Here is a 17,647-nt window from a genome sequence, read left to right as displayed (position 1 = left end):
GAGATGAAGCAACAGTGCAAGACTGAGAGAAACAGCAGAAAAGAGATTTAGACAAAGAAAGCGAGCTAGGAGGAGTGAGAGATAATGGGAGAGGAAGAGAGAGAGAGAGGCGGAAAGACGAATAAACAGTGGAAGAGGAAGAGAGACACACGGGGGGGGGAAAAGAGAAACAGGGACCTCAAGTAATCGAGGGGCAGATGCAGAGGGGTAAATGAACAGAGGAATCAGAGAGAAAATAATAGAGATATAGAGTGAGGAAAGCAGAACACCGAGGCCAAAGTTGGCAGAGATATAAAGAGAGTTCGTCATAGAATTGTGCAGGATGGAAGGAGGCCGTTCTTCCCCTCGCATCTATGCCAGATCTCTGAAAAGAGCTACCCACTTAGATATAAATATAGAGATGGAGATAAGGGGGCACGAGGGGCGGGGTGTGACGCGAGTGCGTGAAACCAAGACGCCATTGGAGAAACTCCCACCGGTTGGGTGCAGAGGTGCTGAGCAGCCCCCCACCCCGAGTCTCCACTCTCGCTGAGAGCAGCTACAGGCTGTGCACGGACCATGTGGGACCGGGCCACAGGGGCAAGAAGCAGAGAGGCCGGTGTGAAAAAGGTCTGCGGGTGGAGGTGGGGGTGGTGGATGAGATAAGCATCAGGCCAGCGGATGCTGCTGGCAGCACAGATGCTGAAACAGCTAATCTGTCAATCTGTGTCTCTGACTGTCGTCTTCCAGCTCTCTCCTTAACCCCTTCACCACCCCCCCCCCCCCACAAAAAAAAATTACACACACATCTCCAGGCTGTGCAGGAGCCCGCCTGCTGACATTCATTGTGTTTAAAGAGTTAGCTGCAGTTGCTTATATAATTACTTCCTATTTGACCCTGAGATGAGCTTCTGACCCCATATCCTCTCCATCACCAAGACCGCCTACTACCACCTCTGTAACATCCCCCCTGCCTCAGCTCATCTGCTGCTGAAACCCTCGTCCGTGCCTTTTGTTACCTCCAGACTGGACTATTCCAACGCTCTCCTGGCCGGCCTCCCAGATCTTTGCGTTCCTCCGATTCTGGCCTCTTCTCCATCCCCGATTTCCATCGCTCCACCATTGGCGGCCGTGCCCTCAGCGCTGGAATTTTTGCAGCAAGACCTGGACAACATCCAGGCTTGGGCTGACAAGTGGCAAGTAACATTCACACCAGACAAGTGCCAGGCAATGACCATCTCCAACAAGAGAGAGTCTAACCACCTCCCCTTGACATTCAACGGCATTACCATCGCCGAATCCCCCACCATCAACATCCTGGGGGTCACCATTGACCAGAAACTTAACTGGACCAGCCACATAAATACTGTGGCTACAACAGCAGGTCAGAGGCTGGGTATTCTGCGGCGAGTGACTCACCTCCTGACTCCCCAAAGCCTTTCCACCATCTACAAGGCACAAGTCAGGAGTGTGATGGAATACTCTCCACTTGCCTGGATGAGTGCAGCTCCAACAACACTCAAGAAGCTCGACACCATCCAGGACAAAGCAGCCCGCTTGATTGGCACCCCATCCACCACCCTAAACATTCACTCCCTTCACCACCGGCGCACAGTGGCTGCAGTGTGTACCATCCACAGGATGCACTGCAGCAACTCGCCAAGGCTTCTTCGACAGCACCTCCCAAACCCGCGACCTCTACCACCTAGAAGGACAAGAGCAGCAGGCACATGGGAACAACACCACCTGCACGTTCCCCTCCAAGTCACACACCATCCCAACTTGGAAATATATCGCCGTTCCTTCATCGTCGCTGGGTCAAAATCCTGGAACTCCCTCCCTAACAGCACTGTGGGAGAACCTTCACCACACGGACTGCAGCGGTTCAAGAAGGCGGCTCACCACCACCTTCTCAAGGGGCAGTTAGGGATGGGCAATAAATGCCGGCCTCGCCAGCGACGCCCACATCCCATGAACGAATAAAAATAAAATTCCCTCCCTGAACCTCTCTGCCTCTCTCTCCTCCTTAAAACCTACCTCTTTGGTCACCTGTCCTAATATCTCCTGATGTGGCTCGGTGTCAAATTTTGTTTGATAATTGCTCCTGTGAAGCGCCCGGGACGTCTTACTACGTTAAAGGCGCTATATAAATGCAGGTTGTTGTTGACATGGGCACCACACTTGCTGTGATAGGCTGCTCCGGTTATTCACCTGTTAAAAGTTATATCCAGCCCCTCAGTGGGTGAATGCCCCCCCAGCGACCACCCCCCCCTTCCAGCCCAGCCCAGCCCCACGCAGGTCGAGAGGGTCCCCAATTCCATCTGCACCCCACGGGGAGTAGGGAGTGCCCCACTGTCGCTCCTTCTGTTCCGAGTTAGCCGAAAAGAGAGGGTGAATCGTCCGTGGTTCCCACTCCTGATCGCAATGCTGTGACCCCCCCGAGCTGGAAGGTGCGTGGGCAGCTGGGGTCGGGATCAGTCGCGGTCCCACCTCACGGTTGAATAGCCTGCTCGCAGCCTAAGCCGGTGTGATTGGGTACGGGAGGGTAGGCGGCGCCCATGGAACCCTGTCCCGGTCAGAATCGTTGCCTTCACAAACACAGATTAAGTGCAGGTAGGTTAAACATAGAAATATAGAAAATAGGAGCAGGAGTAGGCCATTCGGCCCCTCGAGCCTGCTCCGCCATTCAGTATGATCATGGCTGATCCTCTATCTCAATGCCATATTCCCACTCTTTCCCCATACCCCTTGATGCCTTTTGTGTCTAGAAATCTATCTAGCTCCTTCTTAAATATATTCAGTGACTTGGCCTCCACAGCCTTCTGTGGTAGAGAATTCCACAGGTTCACCACCCTCTGAGTGAAGAAATTTCTCCTCATCTCAGTCCTAAATGTCCTACCCCGTATCCTGAGACTGTGACCCCTCGTTCTAGACCCCCCCCCAGCCAGGGGAAATATCCTCCCTGCATCCAGTCTGTCTCGCCCTGTCAGAATTTTATATGTTTCAATGAGATCACCTCTCATTCTTCTAAACTCTAGGGAATATAGGCCTAGTTGACCCAATCTCTCCTCATACATCAGTCCTGCCATCCCAGGAATCTGTCTGGTAAATCTTCGTTACATTCCCTCCATGGCAAGGACATCCTTCCTCAGATAAAGAGACCAAAACTGCACACAATACTCCGGATATGGTCTCACCAAGGCCCTGTATAACTGCAGTAAGACATCCCTGTTCCTGTACTCAAATCCTCTTGCAATGAAGGCCAACATACCATTCGCCTTCCTAACTGCTTGCTGCACCTGAATGCTCGCTTTCAGCGACTGGTGTACAAGGACACCCAGGTCTCGTTGCACCTCCCCTTTTCCCAATCTATCACCATTCAGATAATAATCTGCCTTTCTGTTTTTACAACCAAAGTGGATAACCTCACATTTATCCACATTATACTGCATCTGCCATGTTCTTGCCCACTCACCCAACTTGTCTAAATCATATTGGAGCCTCTTTGCATCCTCCTCACAGCTCACATTCCACCCCAGCTTTGTGCCGTCTGCAAACTTGGAAATGTTACATTCAGTTCCCTCATCCAAATCATTGATATATATTGTGAATAGCTGGGGCCCAAACACTGATCCCTGCCTGCCACCTGGAAAAAGATCCGTTTATTCCTACTCTCTGTTTCCTGTCTGTCAACCAATTCTCAATCCATGCCAGTATATTCCCCCCAATCCCATGTGCTTTAATTTTGCACATTAACCTCTTGTGTGGGACCTTATCAAAAGCCTTCTGAAAATCCAAGTACACCACATCCACTGGTTCTCCCCTATCTATTCCACTAGTTACCTCCTCAAAAAACTCCAGTAGATTTGTTAAGCATGATTTCCCTTTCATAAACCCATGCTGACTTTGTCCAATCCCGTTAATGCCCTCCAAGCGTTCTGTTATCACATCACTCACTCAACTCGTCTAAATTGCCTTGAAGCCTCTTTGCATCCTCCTCACAACTCACGATCCCACCTAGTTTTGTGTCGTCAGGTCTGTGCAAGGGAGGGAAAGGGAAGAGAAGAATCCCAGATAAAGGAGAGTGTTAACAGTAAGCCTTTATTTCCAACCCTCATGCTTTCACAGGAACACGAAGAAACAAAGTGTGTGCTCACACTCACACAGGGTCTGGGAGTTAGTGTGCAGAAACAGTGACTGCTTGTACTTTGAGTCCTCCGCTCGTGAGAGACTGGGGTAACTGACCTGCCCCCCTCTGGTCACCCCCCCAGGACCTGGGGGTCCCACATTCTGTCCAGGTGTGGGGAGAGGGGGGTAACTGACCTGCCCCCTCCCCCTCCAGTACCTGGGGGTCCCACATTCTGTCCAGGTGTGGGGAGAGGGGGGTAACTGACCCGCCCCCCTCCCCCTCCAGTACCTGGGGGTCCCACATTCTGTCCAGGTGTGGGGAGAGTGGGGTAACTGACCTGCCCCCCTCCCCCTCCAGTACCTGGGGGTCCCACATTCTGTCCAGGTGTGGGGAGAGTGGGGTAACTGACCTGCCCCCCTCTGGATACCCTCCCAGTACCTGGGGGTCCCACATTCTGTGCAGGTGTGGGGACAGTGGGGTAATTGACCTGCCCCCCTCCCCCTCCAGTACCTGGGGGTCCCACATTCTGTCCAGGTGTGGGGAGAGTGGGGTAACTGACCTGCCCCCCTCTCCCCCAGTACCTGGGGGTCCCACACTCTGTGCAGGTGTGGGGAGAGTGGGGTAACTGACCTGCCCCCCTCCCCCAGTACCTGGGAGTCCCACACTCTGTGCAGGTGTGGGGAGAGAGAGGTAACTGACCTGCCCCCCCCTCCCCCAGTACCTGGGGGTCCCACACTCTGTCCAGGTGTGGGGAGAGTGGGGTTACTGACCTGCCCCCACCCCCCGTGACCCAGGGGCTGGACAGTGGGATAGAAGCAGCTGATTGTCCAGTCACTGGTCCACTGGAGCTCCAATTACCCCACAACAGGGTGACCGACCCTGACCCTGACCCCTCCGAGGGCAACAACCCTCAGACAGGATAGCAAAATAAATAAATAAAATACATTCAAAACTTAAATATAAATATACACAAGAACAATATCACGACCCCTTATAACGGACCGATCCCCCCTCTTGCCCAGTCTGGCTCAGTTGTTAGCGCACACACACCCGAGTCCGAAGGTTGTGGTTTCGAGCTCCACTCTACACAAGCCCCCAATCCAGGCTGTCACTCCCAGTGCACTGTCGGAGGGGCAGTACTGAGGGAGCGCCGCACTGTCGGAGGGTCAGTACTGAGGGAACGTTGCGCTGTCGGAGGGTCAGTACTGAGGGAACGCTGCGCTGTCGGAGGGGCAGTACTGAGGGAACGCCGCGCTGTCGGAGGGGCAGTACTGAGGGAGCGCCGCGCTGTCGGAGGGTCAGTACTGAGGGAGCGCCGCGCTGTCGGAGGGTCAGTACTGAGGGAGCGCCGCACTGTCGGAGGGGCAGTACTGAGGGAGCGCCGCGCTGTCGGAGGGTCAGTACTGAGGGAGCGCTGCGCTGTCGGAGGGTCAGTACTGAGGGAGCGCTGCGCTGTCGGAGTGCCATCGTCGGACGAGATGTTAAACCCAGGCCCTGTCTGCCCTCTCAGGCGGGTGTTGGGTGAGCCCATGGAGGAAGAGTGCTCCCCAGTGTCCAGACCGATATTCTTCCTTCAACCAGCCCCATGAATAACAGGTTAACTGGCCGTTGCTGTTTGTGGGATGTAGCTGATGCAGACCGACTGTCCCCGTTCGCCTATACAACTGTCACTGAACGTCAAAACAATTCAGGGTACGCAAAGTGCTGAGGCATTTCTCGGTGTGATATGGTGCAATGTAAATAGGAGGATTGCTCGATTGGCAGAGATGTGTTGGAAGCAGGTGAGTGACTGTCAATGATTCCCCTCTCCCACCCATCGGGTGAGCAGCTGTGCTGTTTCCAATAACTCCTGCCGTGGAAGATTTCATTAAGCCACAGATTACTGGCTGAAGGCCCGGGTGAAGGACTTAAGCTGCCCAAGAGGTGACGGAACCTACTTAGCCCCCTTCAGAGAGTAACTCGATTCTGGGTAGGGGCAGGTCGCGGCCAATTTAACTGCAGCAGCGAGTGACTCCAACAGAGGTGATCCTGCCCGCTATAACTACATTGTGTTGTGTGTTCACAGCTGGTCTGAATAAACCAGGCCCCCTTTCTAAAAACAGGGCAGCGCTCTCCCAGACCTGGGAATGACCTTAATGTTAAGATTCTGTCCGTTACAATGCAGAAGGGGCAACCCAATGACATCACTGCCGTGCCGACAGGTTAAATGCCTGTGTGTGTGTGTGTGTGTGTGTGTGTGTGTGAGAGAGGCCAACTCGGATCAAAATACAACCCCTGCCTCTAACTGGGAAAGCACTGGGCAGCCTGGGGTCCTTGCTGGGGGGGAAGGGGGCTATGATACAAGCCCCCACCCTCACAATACAACCCCGCTGAACCCCAAACAGACAGTGAGGGGGGAGAACACTGCTACCTGTACGAGACGAGTGACCCCCAACCAACACACATCCCCCCACACCCCCGCCCCAGGAATGAGCCCACTGTGCCCTTGTCCAGAACCGCCGCGCCCCCTCCAATCACAATAGGCGTGAAACTCGAGCCCAAACGTGCGCTGGACGTACCCTCAGGGGCCGCACAACACCCCGGCGATAACCCAGGCTCTCGGGGACGGTTAAACCCACGGTGGTCTCCTCCCTGGAGAGGGGGATCTGAATGTGTTGCCATGGCAACACTGTGTAGTTCACTGAATCCCTTTTCGAAGCGTCAAACTTACCTTTAACGCAGTGCTGGCTAAAAAGAGATTAAGCAAGCGAGGGTGGGTGGGGGGTTGGAGGGCGTGAGATTCAGCCTCAACCCACGCTCAGTGCTGGTTCCCACCTCCTGGGTTGGTGGGCTGTGGGTGGTACTGCGTGTGACTAACAGGAACAAAACTGCTGTACAGACATTGTTTCAGTGCTTGGTTTCTATGACATGCAATGGAGCTCTACTCCAGCCTTGTAGAGAGCTCTCCCCGTCCCCCTCCCCTCCCACGAGTCCAAGTGTTTTCGGCAATCCTTTACGGGCACCCTTTGCCCGATCGACTTGTCGTCGATTCATACCCGTCCCGACTGGCACCGACAGCTGCCTGGAGCTCCCCTTCGCTCAGCAGGTTCAGGGTCCGCAGGGCGTAGATCAGCTGATCCTTGGCGTTCCCGATGAAGGTGTTGGTCAGGAAGGCTGGGAGTCCCCCGAAACCGTCGCGCAGGGTGTACAGCGGGACCCGGATGGTCCCCATTACCTGTGGGCAGATTCGGGAAAGGAAGAAAGGGTGAAGGGGAGGCCTTTGGTAGGCGTTCCGGGCAATGAGATACACAGAGGTACCACATAGGTCCATGCCCAAAATCCCACCCCCCCACCGTCACAGAACATTCCTGATCCCAGCTACACTGTTGGGGAACAACTATCAGGAAAGACTGAACAGACTGGGGCTCTTTTCTCTAGAAAAGAGAAGGCTGAGGGGTGACCTGATGGAGGTCTTTAAGATTACGAAAGGGTTTGATAGGGTCAACGTAGAGAAAATGTTTCCACTTGTGGGCAAGACCAAAACTAGGGGCCATAAATATAAGATAGTCAGTAATAAATCCAATAGGGAATTCAGGAGAAACTTCTTTACCCAGAGAGTGGTGAGAATGTGGAACTCACTCCCACAGGGAGTGGTTGAGGGGAATAACAGAGATGGATTTAAGGGGAAGCTGGATAAACACATGAGGGAGAAAGGGATAGAAGGATAGGGTGATAGGGTGAGATGTAGTAGGGAGGGAGGAGGCTCGCGTGGAGCATAAGCACAGGCCTGTTGGGCCGAATGGCCTGTTTCTGTGCTGTACATTCGATGTAACCAGCAGTGGTGAACGGAGATCAGAGAGGGGAGAGGAAAGAGAAAATGGAATTGGGCGGACGGCGGGGGGAGTGGGTGAAGGAAAGGATAGGGCCCTCCCTGATCCCCAGCACGAGCCTGTATCACCACCTGCACCCTCTGTTACAGGGGGCCATAGAGACTGGGTGCAGGTGAACACTGCCTCCTATATAGAAAGGGGGAATGCAGACACACAGTGGGTCCCACTGGCTCCTTGGCTCGCTTCAGATTTCCTCGCTCACAGAATCAGCCTGTGTCCCGGTGATTCCCATTCTGTACCCTCTGTTTATCTGGGAGCGGGGCATGGGCTACAGTCATCACCAACAGGTTTCAGACAAACACAGACAGACAAAGGCATGTTACAAGCAGCAATGAATTGAGAGGGGATGGTCGTATAGTGGCTATGTTACTGCACTAGTAAAGAACGACTGAACTCCCATTTCTACAGCCCCTTTCACCACCTCAGCACGTCCCAAAGCTTCACAGCCAATGAAGTACTTTTTGAAGTGTGGTCACTGTTGTAATGTGGGAAACGTGGCAGCCAATTTATGCACAGCAAGATCCCACAAACAGCAATGTGATAATGAGCAGATCATCTGTTTTTAGTGATGTTGGTCGAGAGATAAATATTGGCCCCAGGACCCCGGGGAGAACTCCCCCTGCTCTTCTTCCAATAGTGGCCGTGGGATCTTTTACATCCACCTGAGAGGGCAGACGGGGCCTCGGTTTAATGTCTCATCCAAAAGACGGCACCTCCGACAGTGCAGCACTCCCTCAGTATTGCACTCCCTCAGTACTGCACTGGGAGTGTCGGCCTGGACTATGTGCTCGAGTCTATGGAGTGGGGACTCGAGCCCACGACCTTCTGACTCCGAGGCGGGAGAGCTAACCACTGAGTCACAGCTGACACGGTAATCCAGAGGCCTGGACTAATAATCCAGTCAGTTGGAGAATTTGAATTCAGGTTTAAAAATCTGGAAATAAAAGGCTGGTCTCAGTAAAAGTGACCATGAAGCTGTCGGATTGTTGTAAAAACCCAACTGGTTCACTAATGTCCTTTAGGGAAGGAAACCTGCCGTTCTTACCCCGATCTGGCCTATATGTGAGTCCAGTCCCACACCAGCTGGGTGGTCCTTAACTGCCCTCTGAAGTGACCTAACAAGCCACTCCATTGTATTAAAACCGTGACAGTGGGTCCAAGGAGAAGGCCCACCATCTTCTCAGGGCAGCCAGGGAATGGGCAATAAATGCCGGCCTTGTCATCGACGCCCGCACCCCCAGAACGAAGGAAGAGTGAGCAAATGGAGGGGCTCAGGTCTCAGCTGGTGTTGTCCACGTGTAATGCAGAGTGCAGCTCAGTGTATACTGGTGTCTAAGTGTTACTTTAATCCCCAGTGACTCAATAGTGCTGCAGAGTGAGCCACGTGGTACCCGGCACTGCAGTGTGAATCACCTGGTGGCACCTCTCCAGCTTTGTGCAGAAACTGTCACAATGTTATTTTCACTACATATATTAGAGACACAGGCTGTCGTCTCTGTTCTAATCCACTGACACGGTGAGGGGAGGTGGGTGAGCAAGGAAAACTAAAATCCGGGATCCTGCTGCTCACAGAATAATACAGCACAGGAGGCCATTCTGCCCATCGTGCCTGTGCGGGCTCTTTGAAAGAGCTCTCCAATTAGACCCACTCCCCCCCCTGCTCTTTCCCGGTAGCCCTGTGAATTTATCCTTTTCAATTATTTATTCGCTGGATCTTTTACCAATCACCTTAAATCTGTGTCCTCTGGTTACCGACCCTCCTGCCACTGGAAACAGTTTCTCCTTATTTACTCGATCAAAACCCTTCCTGATTTTGAACACCTCGATTAAATCTCCCCTTAACCTTCTCTGCTCTGAGCAGAACAACCCCCAGCTTCTCCAGTCTCTCCACATCACTGAAGTAAATGTGGTTCGTCAGTGTCCAGTGACCCCTACTGAAGAGTGCAGGTATGTGCCCATCAAGGTCAGGCTCGGCTGATTGCCCCTCCCAACCTTTCGACAACCCCAACGACACGCACAGTCGAGGGTCAGACCAAGGAGAGTCACGGAGGGGCTGAGGAACCATGTGGAACTGTACAGCTGGAAGGAGAGAGGGAGGGAGCTCGGTGCCCTGGACATGGAGCCCACTGTTGGTCCAGTGTAACAGATTAAACGACCTGCCATTTGACCCAAGGAGAGCTTCCAACCCCTCTCCCCCCCCCCCATCCACTCCATCACCAACCCCGCCTACCTCCACCTCCGTAATATCACCCGTCTCCGCCCCTGCCTCAGCCCATCTGCTGCTGAAACCCTCGTCCGTGCCTTTTGCCCCCTCTGGAGTTGACTATTCCAATGCTCTCCATGTCGGCCTCCCATCTTCCACCCTCCGAAAACTCCAGCTCATCCAAAACTCTGCTGCCCGTGTCCTAACTCGCACCGAGTCCCGTTCACCCCTCACCCCCTGTGCTCGCTGACCTACATCGGCTCCCGGTCCAGCAACCCCACCATTTTAAAATTCTCCATCCTCGTGTTCAAATCCCTCCATGGCCCTCGCCCCCCCTCCCTATCTCTGTAACCTCCTCCAGCCCCTACGACCCTCCCAGATCTCTGCGCTCCTCCAATTCTGGCCTCTTGTCCATCCCCGATTTCCATCGTTCCACCATTGGCGGCCGTGCCTTCAGCTGTGGGCCCTAAGCTCTGGAATTACCCTCCCTAAACCTCTCCCCCACCCCGTCTCTCTCTCTCTCTCTCTCCTCCTTTCAGACCCTCCTCTTTGATCAAGCTTTTGTTTTCCCTGTCGCAATAGCTCCTCGGTGTCTGATTTACGCTCCTGTGAAGCGCCTCGGGACGTTTTTACTGTGTTAATGGCGCTGTACGGACGCGGGTTGGTGTGGGCTCAGCTCTCTTACCTCGCGCCCGTGGTCCTTGGCATGCACGGCGGACATTTCCACCTTGCGCAGCTCGTCCAGCGAGATCCGTTTGGTGTAGAAGTGTGCCACCACCTTCTGCGGCAGCGCCTCGGTGGCGTGGGAGCTGGCGTAGTCTGCCTCCGCGATACGCAGCCACTTAGGGTCACAGCCCAGCTCCTCCGACAGCTCCCGGTTCAGCCCCTCCTCCAGGGAGCCATCCCGAGTGTCCACGAATCCCCCGGGGAAACCAATCTTCCCATCAAACCGCATCTGCATCTGGGGAGGGAGGGAGGGAGGGAGGGAGAGGGTAAACGGGATATAGCAGGCAGAAAGTGCTGGGGATTCTCCCCGTCATTCACCTCCGGGGCCCCCATCCCAGGCTGGGGGCCAGAGAGGAGGCTGCATTATATGGGCACCGGACAGCCTGAAGCCCAGCTCCGTGAGTATTCACCCCCACTCCCCCAGTATTTACGTCCCTGCACACCCCCACTCCCCCCCAGTACTTATCCCCCACCCCCTCAGTATTTACCCAACACCCCCATTATTTGCCCCTTCAGTATTTACACCCTCGTCCTCAGTATTTACCCCCCCTGCTCCCCCCCAGTATTTACCCCCACATCACCCCCAGTATTTACCCCCACATCACCCCCAGTATTTACCCCCATGTCCCCCCCAGTATTTACCCCCACGTCCCCCCGTATTTGCCCCCATTCCCCCCAGTATTTACCCCCACATCCCCCCCAGTATTTACCCCCATGTCCCCCCCAGTATTTACCCCCATGTCCCCCCCAGTATTTACCCCCATTCCCCCAGTATTTACCACCATTCCCCCAGTATTTACCCCCATTCCCCCCAGTATTTACCCCCATTCCCCACAGTATTTACCCCCATTCCCCCAGTATTTATCCCCATTCCCCCCAGTATTTACCCCCATGTCCCCCCCAGTATTTACCCCCATTCCCCCCCAGTATTTACCCCCACATCACCCCCAGTATTTACCCCCATGTCCCCCCCAGTATTTACCCCCACGTCCCCCCGTATTTGCCCCCATTCCCCCCAGTATTTACCCCCACATCCCCCCCAGTATTTACCCCCATGTCCCCCCCAGTATTTACCCCCATGTCCCCCCCAGTATTTACCCTCATTCCCCCAGTATTTACCCCCACGTCCCCCCCAGTATTTACCCCCATTCCCCCAGTATTTACCACCATTCCCCCAGTATTTACCCCCATTCCCCCCAGTATTTACCCCCATTCCCCACAGTATTTACCCCCATTCCCCCAGTATTTATCCCCATTCCCCCCAGTATTTACCCCCATGTCCCCCCCAGTATTTACCCCCATTCCCCCCCAGTATTTACCCCCACGTCCCCCCCAGTATTTACCCCCATTCCCCCCAGTATTTACCCCCATTCCCCCCAGTATTTACCCCCATTCCCCCAGTATTTACCCCCATTCCCCACAGTATTTACCCCCACGTCCCCACAGTATTTACCCCCACGTCCCCCCCTGTATTTACCCCCATTCCCCCCAGTATTTACCCCCATTCCCCACAGTATTTACCCCCATTCCCCACAGTATTTACCCCCATTCCCCCCCAGTATTTACCCCCATTCCCCACAGTATTTACCCCCACGTCCCCCCCAGTATTTACCCCATTCCCCACAGTATTTACCCCCATGTCCCCCCCAGTATTTACCCCCATTCCCCCCCAGTATTTACCCCCATGTCCCCCCCAGTATTTACCCCCATTCCCCCCAGTATTTACCCCCATGTCCCCCCAGTATTTACCCCCATTCCCCCCCAGTATTTACCCCCATGTCCCCCCCAGTATTTACCCCCATTCCCCCCCCAGTATTTACCCCCATTCCCCCCCAGTATTTACCCCCATTCCCCCCCAGTATTTACCCCCATGTCCCCCCCAGTATTTACCCCCATTCCCCACAGTATTTACCCCCATGTCCCCCCCAGTATTTACCCCCATTCCCCCCAGTATTTACCCCCATTCCCCACAGTATTTACCCCCATTCCCCACAGTATTTACCCCCACGTCCCAGTATTTACCCCCATTCCCCTCAGTATTTACCCCCACGTCCCCCCCAGTATTTACCCCCATTCCCCACAGTATTTACCCCCATTCCCCCCAGTATTTACCCCCATTCCCCCACAGTATTTACCCCCACATCATCCCCAGTATTTACCCCCACATCATCCCCAGTATTTACCCCCACATCCCCCCCAGTATTTACCCCCACGTCCCCCCCAGTATTTACCCCCACGTTCCCCCCCCCAGTATTTAACCCACATCCCCCCCCAGTATATCCCCCATTACCCCTCAGTATGTATTTCCCATTTTCCCTCAGTATTTCCCCCATTCCCCCTCACTATTTACCCCCTATCCCCCCTCACTATTTACCCCTCTATCCCCCCTCACTATTTACCCCCTATCCCCTCACTATTTACCCCTCTATCCCCTCACTATTTACCCCCTATCCCCTCACTATTTACCCCCCTGCTCCCCTCACTATTTACCCCCCTGCTCCCCTCACTATTTACCCCCTCACTATTTACCCCCCCCGCTCCCCTCACTATTTACCCCCCCCCGCTCCCCTCACTATTTACCCCCCTCACTATTTACCCCCCTGCTCCCCTCACTATTTACCCCATTCCCCCTCACCCTCACTATTTACCCCATTCCCCCTATTTACCCCATCCCCTCAGTATTTACCCCCTATTCCCCCTCACTATTTACCCCCTATCCCCCTCACTATTTACCCCCTATCCCCCTCACTATTTACTCTATTCCCCCTCACTATTTCCAACCTATCCCCTCACTATTTACCCCATTCCCCCTCACTATTTACCCCCATTCCCCCTCACTATTTACCCCCTATCCCCTCACTATTTACCCCATTCCCCCTCACTATTTACCCCCATTCCCGCTCACTATTTACCCCCTGTACCCCCAGTATTTACCCCCATTCCCCCTCACTATTTACCCCCTGTACCCCCAGTATTTACCCCCATTCCCCCTCACTATTTACCCCCTATCCCCTCACTATTTACCCCATTCTCCCTCACTATTTACCCCCATTCTCCCCTCACTATTTACCCCCATTCCCCCTCACTATTTACCCCCATTCTCCCTCACTATTTACCCCCATTCTCCCCTCACTATTTACCCCCATTCTCCCTCACTATTTACCCCATTCCCCCTCACTATTTACCCCCATTCCCCCTCACTATTTACCCCCTATACCCCCAGTATTTACCCCCTCCCCTCACTATTTACCCCATTCCCCTCACTATTTACCCCCTATACCCCCAGTATTTATCCCCTCCCCTCACTATTTACCCACTCCCCTCCCCATTTACCCCACTCCCCTCCCCATTTACCCCACTCCCCTCCCCATTTACCCCCTCCCCTCCCCATTTACCCCCTCCCCTCCCCATTTACCCCCTCCCCTCCCCATTTACCCCCGATACCCCCAGTATTTACCCCCTCCCCATTTACCCCATTCCCCTCACTATTTACCCCATTCCCCTCACTATTTACCCCCTCCCCCTCACTATTTACCCCCTCCCCCTCACTATTTACCCCCTCCCCTCCCCTCACTATTTAACCCCTATACCCCCAGTATTTATCCCCTCCCCTCACTATTTACCCACTCCCCTCCCCATTTACCCCACTCCCCTCCCCTCACTGTTTACCCCCCTATCTCCCCCCAGTATTTACCCCCTCCCCTCACTATTTACCCCCATTCCCCCTCACTATTTACCCCCATTCCCCCTCACTATTTACCCCCATTCCCCCTCACTATTTACCCCCATTCCCCCTCACTATTTACCCCCATTCTCCCCTCACTATTTACCCCCATTCTCCCCTCACTATTTACCCCCATTCTCCCCTCACTATTTACCCCCATTCCCCCTCACCTCACTATTTACCCCCTATACCCCCAGTATTTACCCCCCTCCCCTCACTGTTCACCCCCCTCCCCTCACTGTTTACCCCCCTCCCCTCACTGTTTACCCCATTCCCCCTCACTGTTTACCCCATTCCCCCTCACTGTTCACCCCATTCCCCCTCACTGTTCACCCCTATCTCCCCCCAGTATTTACCCCTCTCCCCTCACTATTTACCCCATTCCCCTCACTATTTACCCCCCCTCTCTCCCCTCACTATTCACCCCCCTCTCTCCCCTCACTATTCACCCCCCTCTCCCCCCTCACTATTCACCCCCCTCTCCCCCCTCACTATTCACCCCCCTCTCTCCCCTCACTATTAACCCCCCTCTCTCCCCTCACTATTCACCCCCCTCTCTCCCCTCACTATTCACCCCCCTCTCTCCCCTCACTATTTACCCCCCTCTCTCCCCTCACTATTTACCCCTCTCTCTCCCCTCACTATTAACCCCCTCCCCTCACTATTTACCCCCTCCCCTCACTATTTACCCCCTCCCCTCACTATTTACCCCCTCCCCTCACTATTTACCCCTCCCCTCACTATTTACCCCCCTCTCTCCCCTCACTGTTTACCCCATTCCCCCTCACTGTTCACCCCATTCCCCCTCACTGTTCACCCCTATCTCCCCCCAGTATTTACCCCTCTCCCCTCACTATTTACCCCCCCTCTCTCCCCTCACTATTTACCCCCCCTCTCTCCCCTCACTATTTACCCCCCTCTCTCCCCTCACTATTCACCCCCCTCTCCCCCCTCACTATTAACCCCCCTCTCTCCCCTCACTATTCACCCCCCTCTCTCCCCTCACTATTCACCCCCCTCTCTCCCCTCACTATTTACCCCCCCTCTCTCCCCTCACTATTTACCCCCCCTCTCTCCTCTCACTATTTACCCCCCCCTCTCTCCCCTCACTATTTACCCCCCCCCTCTCTCCCCTCACTATTTACCCCCCCTCTCTCCCCTCACTATTTACCCCCCTCTCTCCCCTCACTATTTACCCCCCTCTCTCCCCTCACTATTTACCCCCTCTCTCCCCTCACTATTTACCCCCCTCTCTCCCCTCACTATTTACCCCCCTCTCTCCCCTCACTATTTACCCCCCTCTCTCCCCTCACTATTTACCCCCCTCTCTCCCCTCACTATTCACCCCCCTCTCTCCCCTCACTATTCACCCCCCTCTCTCCCCTCACTATTCACCCCCCTCTCTCCCCTCACTATTCACCCCCTCTCTCCCCTCACTATTTACCCCCCTCTCTCCCCTCACTATTTACCCCCCCTCTCTCCCCTCACTATTCACCCCCCTCTCTCCCCTCACTATTTACCCCCCTCTCTCCCCTCACTATTTACCCCCCTCTCTCCCCTCACTATTTACCCCCCTCTCTCCCCTCACTATTTACCCCCCCTCTCTCCCCTCACTATTTACCCCCCTCTCTCCCCTCACTATTTACCCCCCCCCTCTCTCCCCTCACTATTTACCCCCTCTCTCCCCTCACTATTTACCCCCCTCTCTCCCCTCACTATTTACCCCCCTCTCTCCCCTCACTACTTACCCCCTCTCTCCCCTCACTATTTACCCCCCTCTCTCCCCTCACTATTTACCCCCCCCCTCTCTCCCCTCACTATTTACCCCCCTCTCTCCCCTCACTATTTACCCCCCCCCTCTCTCCCCTCACTATTTACCCCCCTCTCTCCCCTCACTATTTACCCCCCCCTCTCTCCCCTCACTATTTACCCCCCTCTCTCCCCTCACTATTTACCCCCCCCTCTCTCCCCTCACTATTTACCCCCCCTCTCTCCCCTCACTATTTACCCCCCCCTCTCTCCCCTCACTATTTACCCCCCCCCTCTCTCCCCTCACTATTTACCCCCTCTCTCCCCTCACTATTTACCCCCCTCTCTCCCCTCACTATTTACCCCCCTCACTATTTACCCCCCTCTCTCCCCTCACTATTTACCCCCCTCTCTCCCCTCACTATTTACCCCCCTCTCTCCCCTCACTATTTACCTCCCTCTCTCCCCTCACTATTTACCCCCCTCTCTCCCCTCACTATTTACCCCCCTCTCTCCCCTCACTATTTACCCCCCTCTCTCCCCTCACTATTTACCCCCCCTCTCTCCCCTCACTATTTACCCCCTCTCTCCCCTCACTATTTACCCCCCCTCTCTCCCCTCACTATTTACCCACCAGCAGCGCGTGCCTGAGGGGGATTTTCCCGAAGAGTTTGCCCGGCTCCGCCGCGTACAGCATGGCGTGACAGGCGTGCTTGTAGCCGGCCAGAGAGCGGGACTCCCGCCGCGACACGGCCCGATAGCCCGGCTCCGACATCTCGCCGACACCCGGCCGCCCGGTGCCGCCTCTCAGCCCTGTCCCGGTCCCCGACCCGCCCCCGCGGCCAGCGGCAGCATCGGGCCCGCCCCCACCCGCCCCCACAGCCAATCACCGGCCGCACCGCGTCCGGACCCCGCCCCCACAACCAATCACCGGCCGCACCGCGTCCGGACCCCGCCCCCACAACCAATCACCGGCCGCACCGCGTCCGGACCCCGCCCCCACAACCAATCACCGGCCGCACCGCGTCCGGACCCCGCCCCCACAACCAATCACCGGCCGCATCGCGTCCGGGCCCCGCCCCCATCTCCAATCACCGGCCGCAACGCCTGCAGACTGACGTTTTCATTCACCAATAAGGAGGCGCGAAAATACGCGGCCGCCAGATTGACATTGGGCCGGTCCAATCATCGACCGAGCCGCCCACTGGAACCCGCCCAGTGGGCGGGGCTAATGGCCAGGCGCTCGCTCCACAGATGAATCAGGGGCA

The 17,647-nt window shown here is 55.1% G+C and overlaps 1 protein-coding gene across 1 annotated transcript; it reads right to left on the bottom strand.

Annotated features, from left to right (window-relative positions):
- Positions 1-6,562: 6,562 nt before the first annotated feature.
- zgc:103759 (U8 snoRNA-decapping enzyme) lies at positions 6,563-17,200 on the bottom strand. The gene is made up of 3 exons (XM_067980355.1): positions 17,014-17,200; positions 10,866-11,141; positions 6,563-7,322 (listed from the first exon to the last, which is right to left on the bottom strand). Exons 1-3 carry the CDS (start codon positions 17,152-17,154, stop codon positions 7,101-7,103), a joined length of 639 nt encoding a protein of 212 aa, XP_067836456.1. The 5' UTR covers positions 17,155-17,200; the 3' UTR covers positions 6,563-7,100.
- Between the last annotated feature and the right edge of the window lie 447 nt (positions 17,201-17,647).

The sequence above is a fragment of the Heptranchias perlo genome, unplaced genomic scaffold (assembly GCF_035084215.1).
Source record: "Heptranchias perlo isolate sHepPer1 unplaced genomic scaffold, sHepPer1.hap1 HAP1_SCAFFOLD_579, whole genome shotgun sequence".
Classification (NCBI taxonomy): domain Eukaryota; kingdom Metazoa; phylum Chordata; class Chondrichthyes; order Hexanchiformes; family Hexanchidae; genus Heptranchias; species Heptranchias perlo.
This window is presented reverse-complemented; position numbering and strand designations above follow the sequence as displayed.

What these genes read in the sequence shown, in the direction of transcription:
- zgc:103759 (XM_067980355.1), bottom strand. Translation starts at nt 17,154, where the DNA reads ATGTCGGAGCCGGGCTATCGGGCCGTGTCGCGGCGGGAGTCCCGCTCT. An exon ending in CCCTCAGGCACGCGCTGCTG is followed by an intron (nt 11,142 to 17,013) that starts GTGGGTAAATAG and finishes CTCCCTCCCCAG; the next exon opens with ATGCAGATGCGGTTTGATGG. An exon ending in CCAAGGACCACGGGCGCGAG is followed by an intron (nt 7,323 to 10,865) that starts GTAAGAGAGCTG and finishes ATCTGCCCACAG; the next exon opens with GTAATGGGGACCATCCGGGT.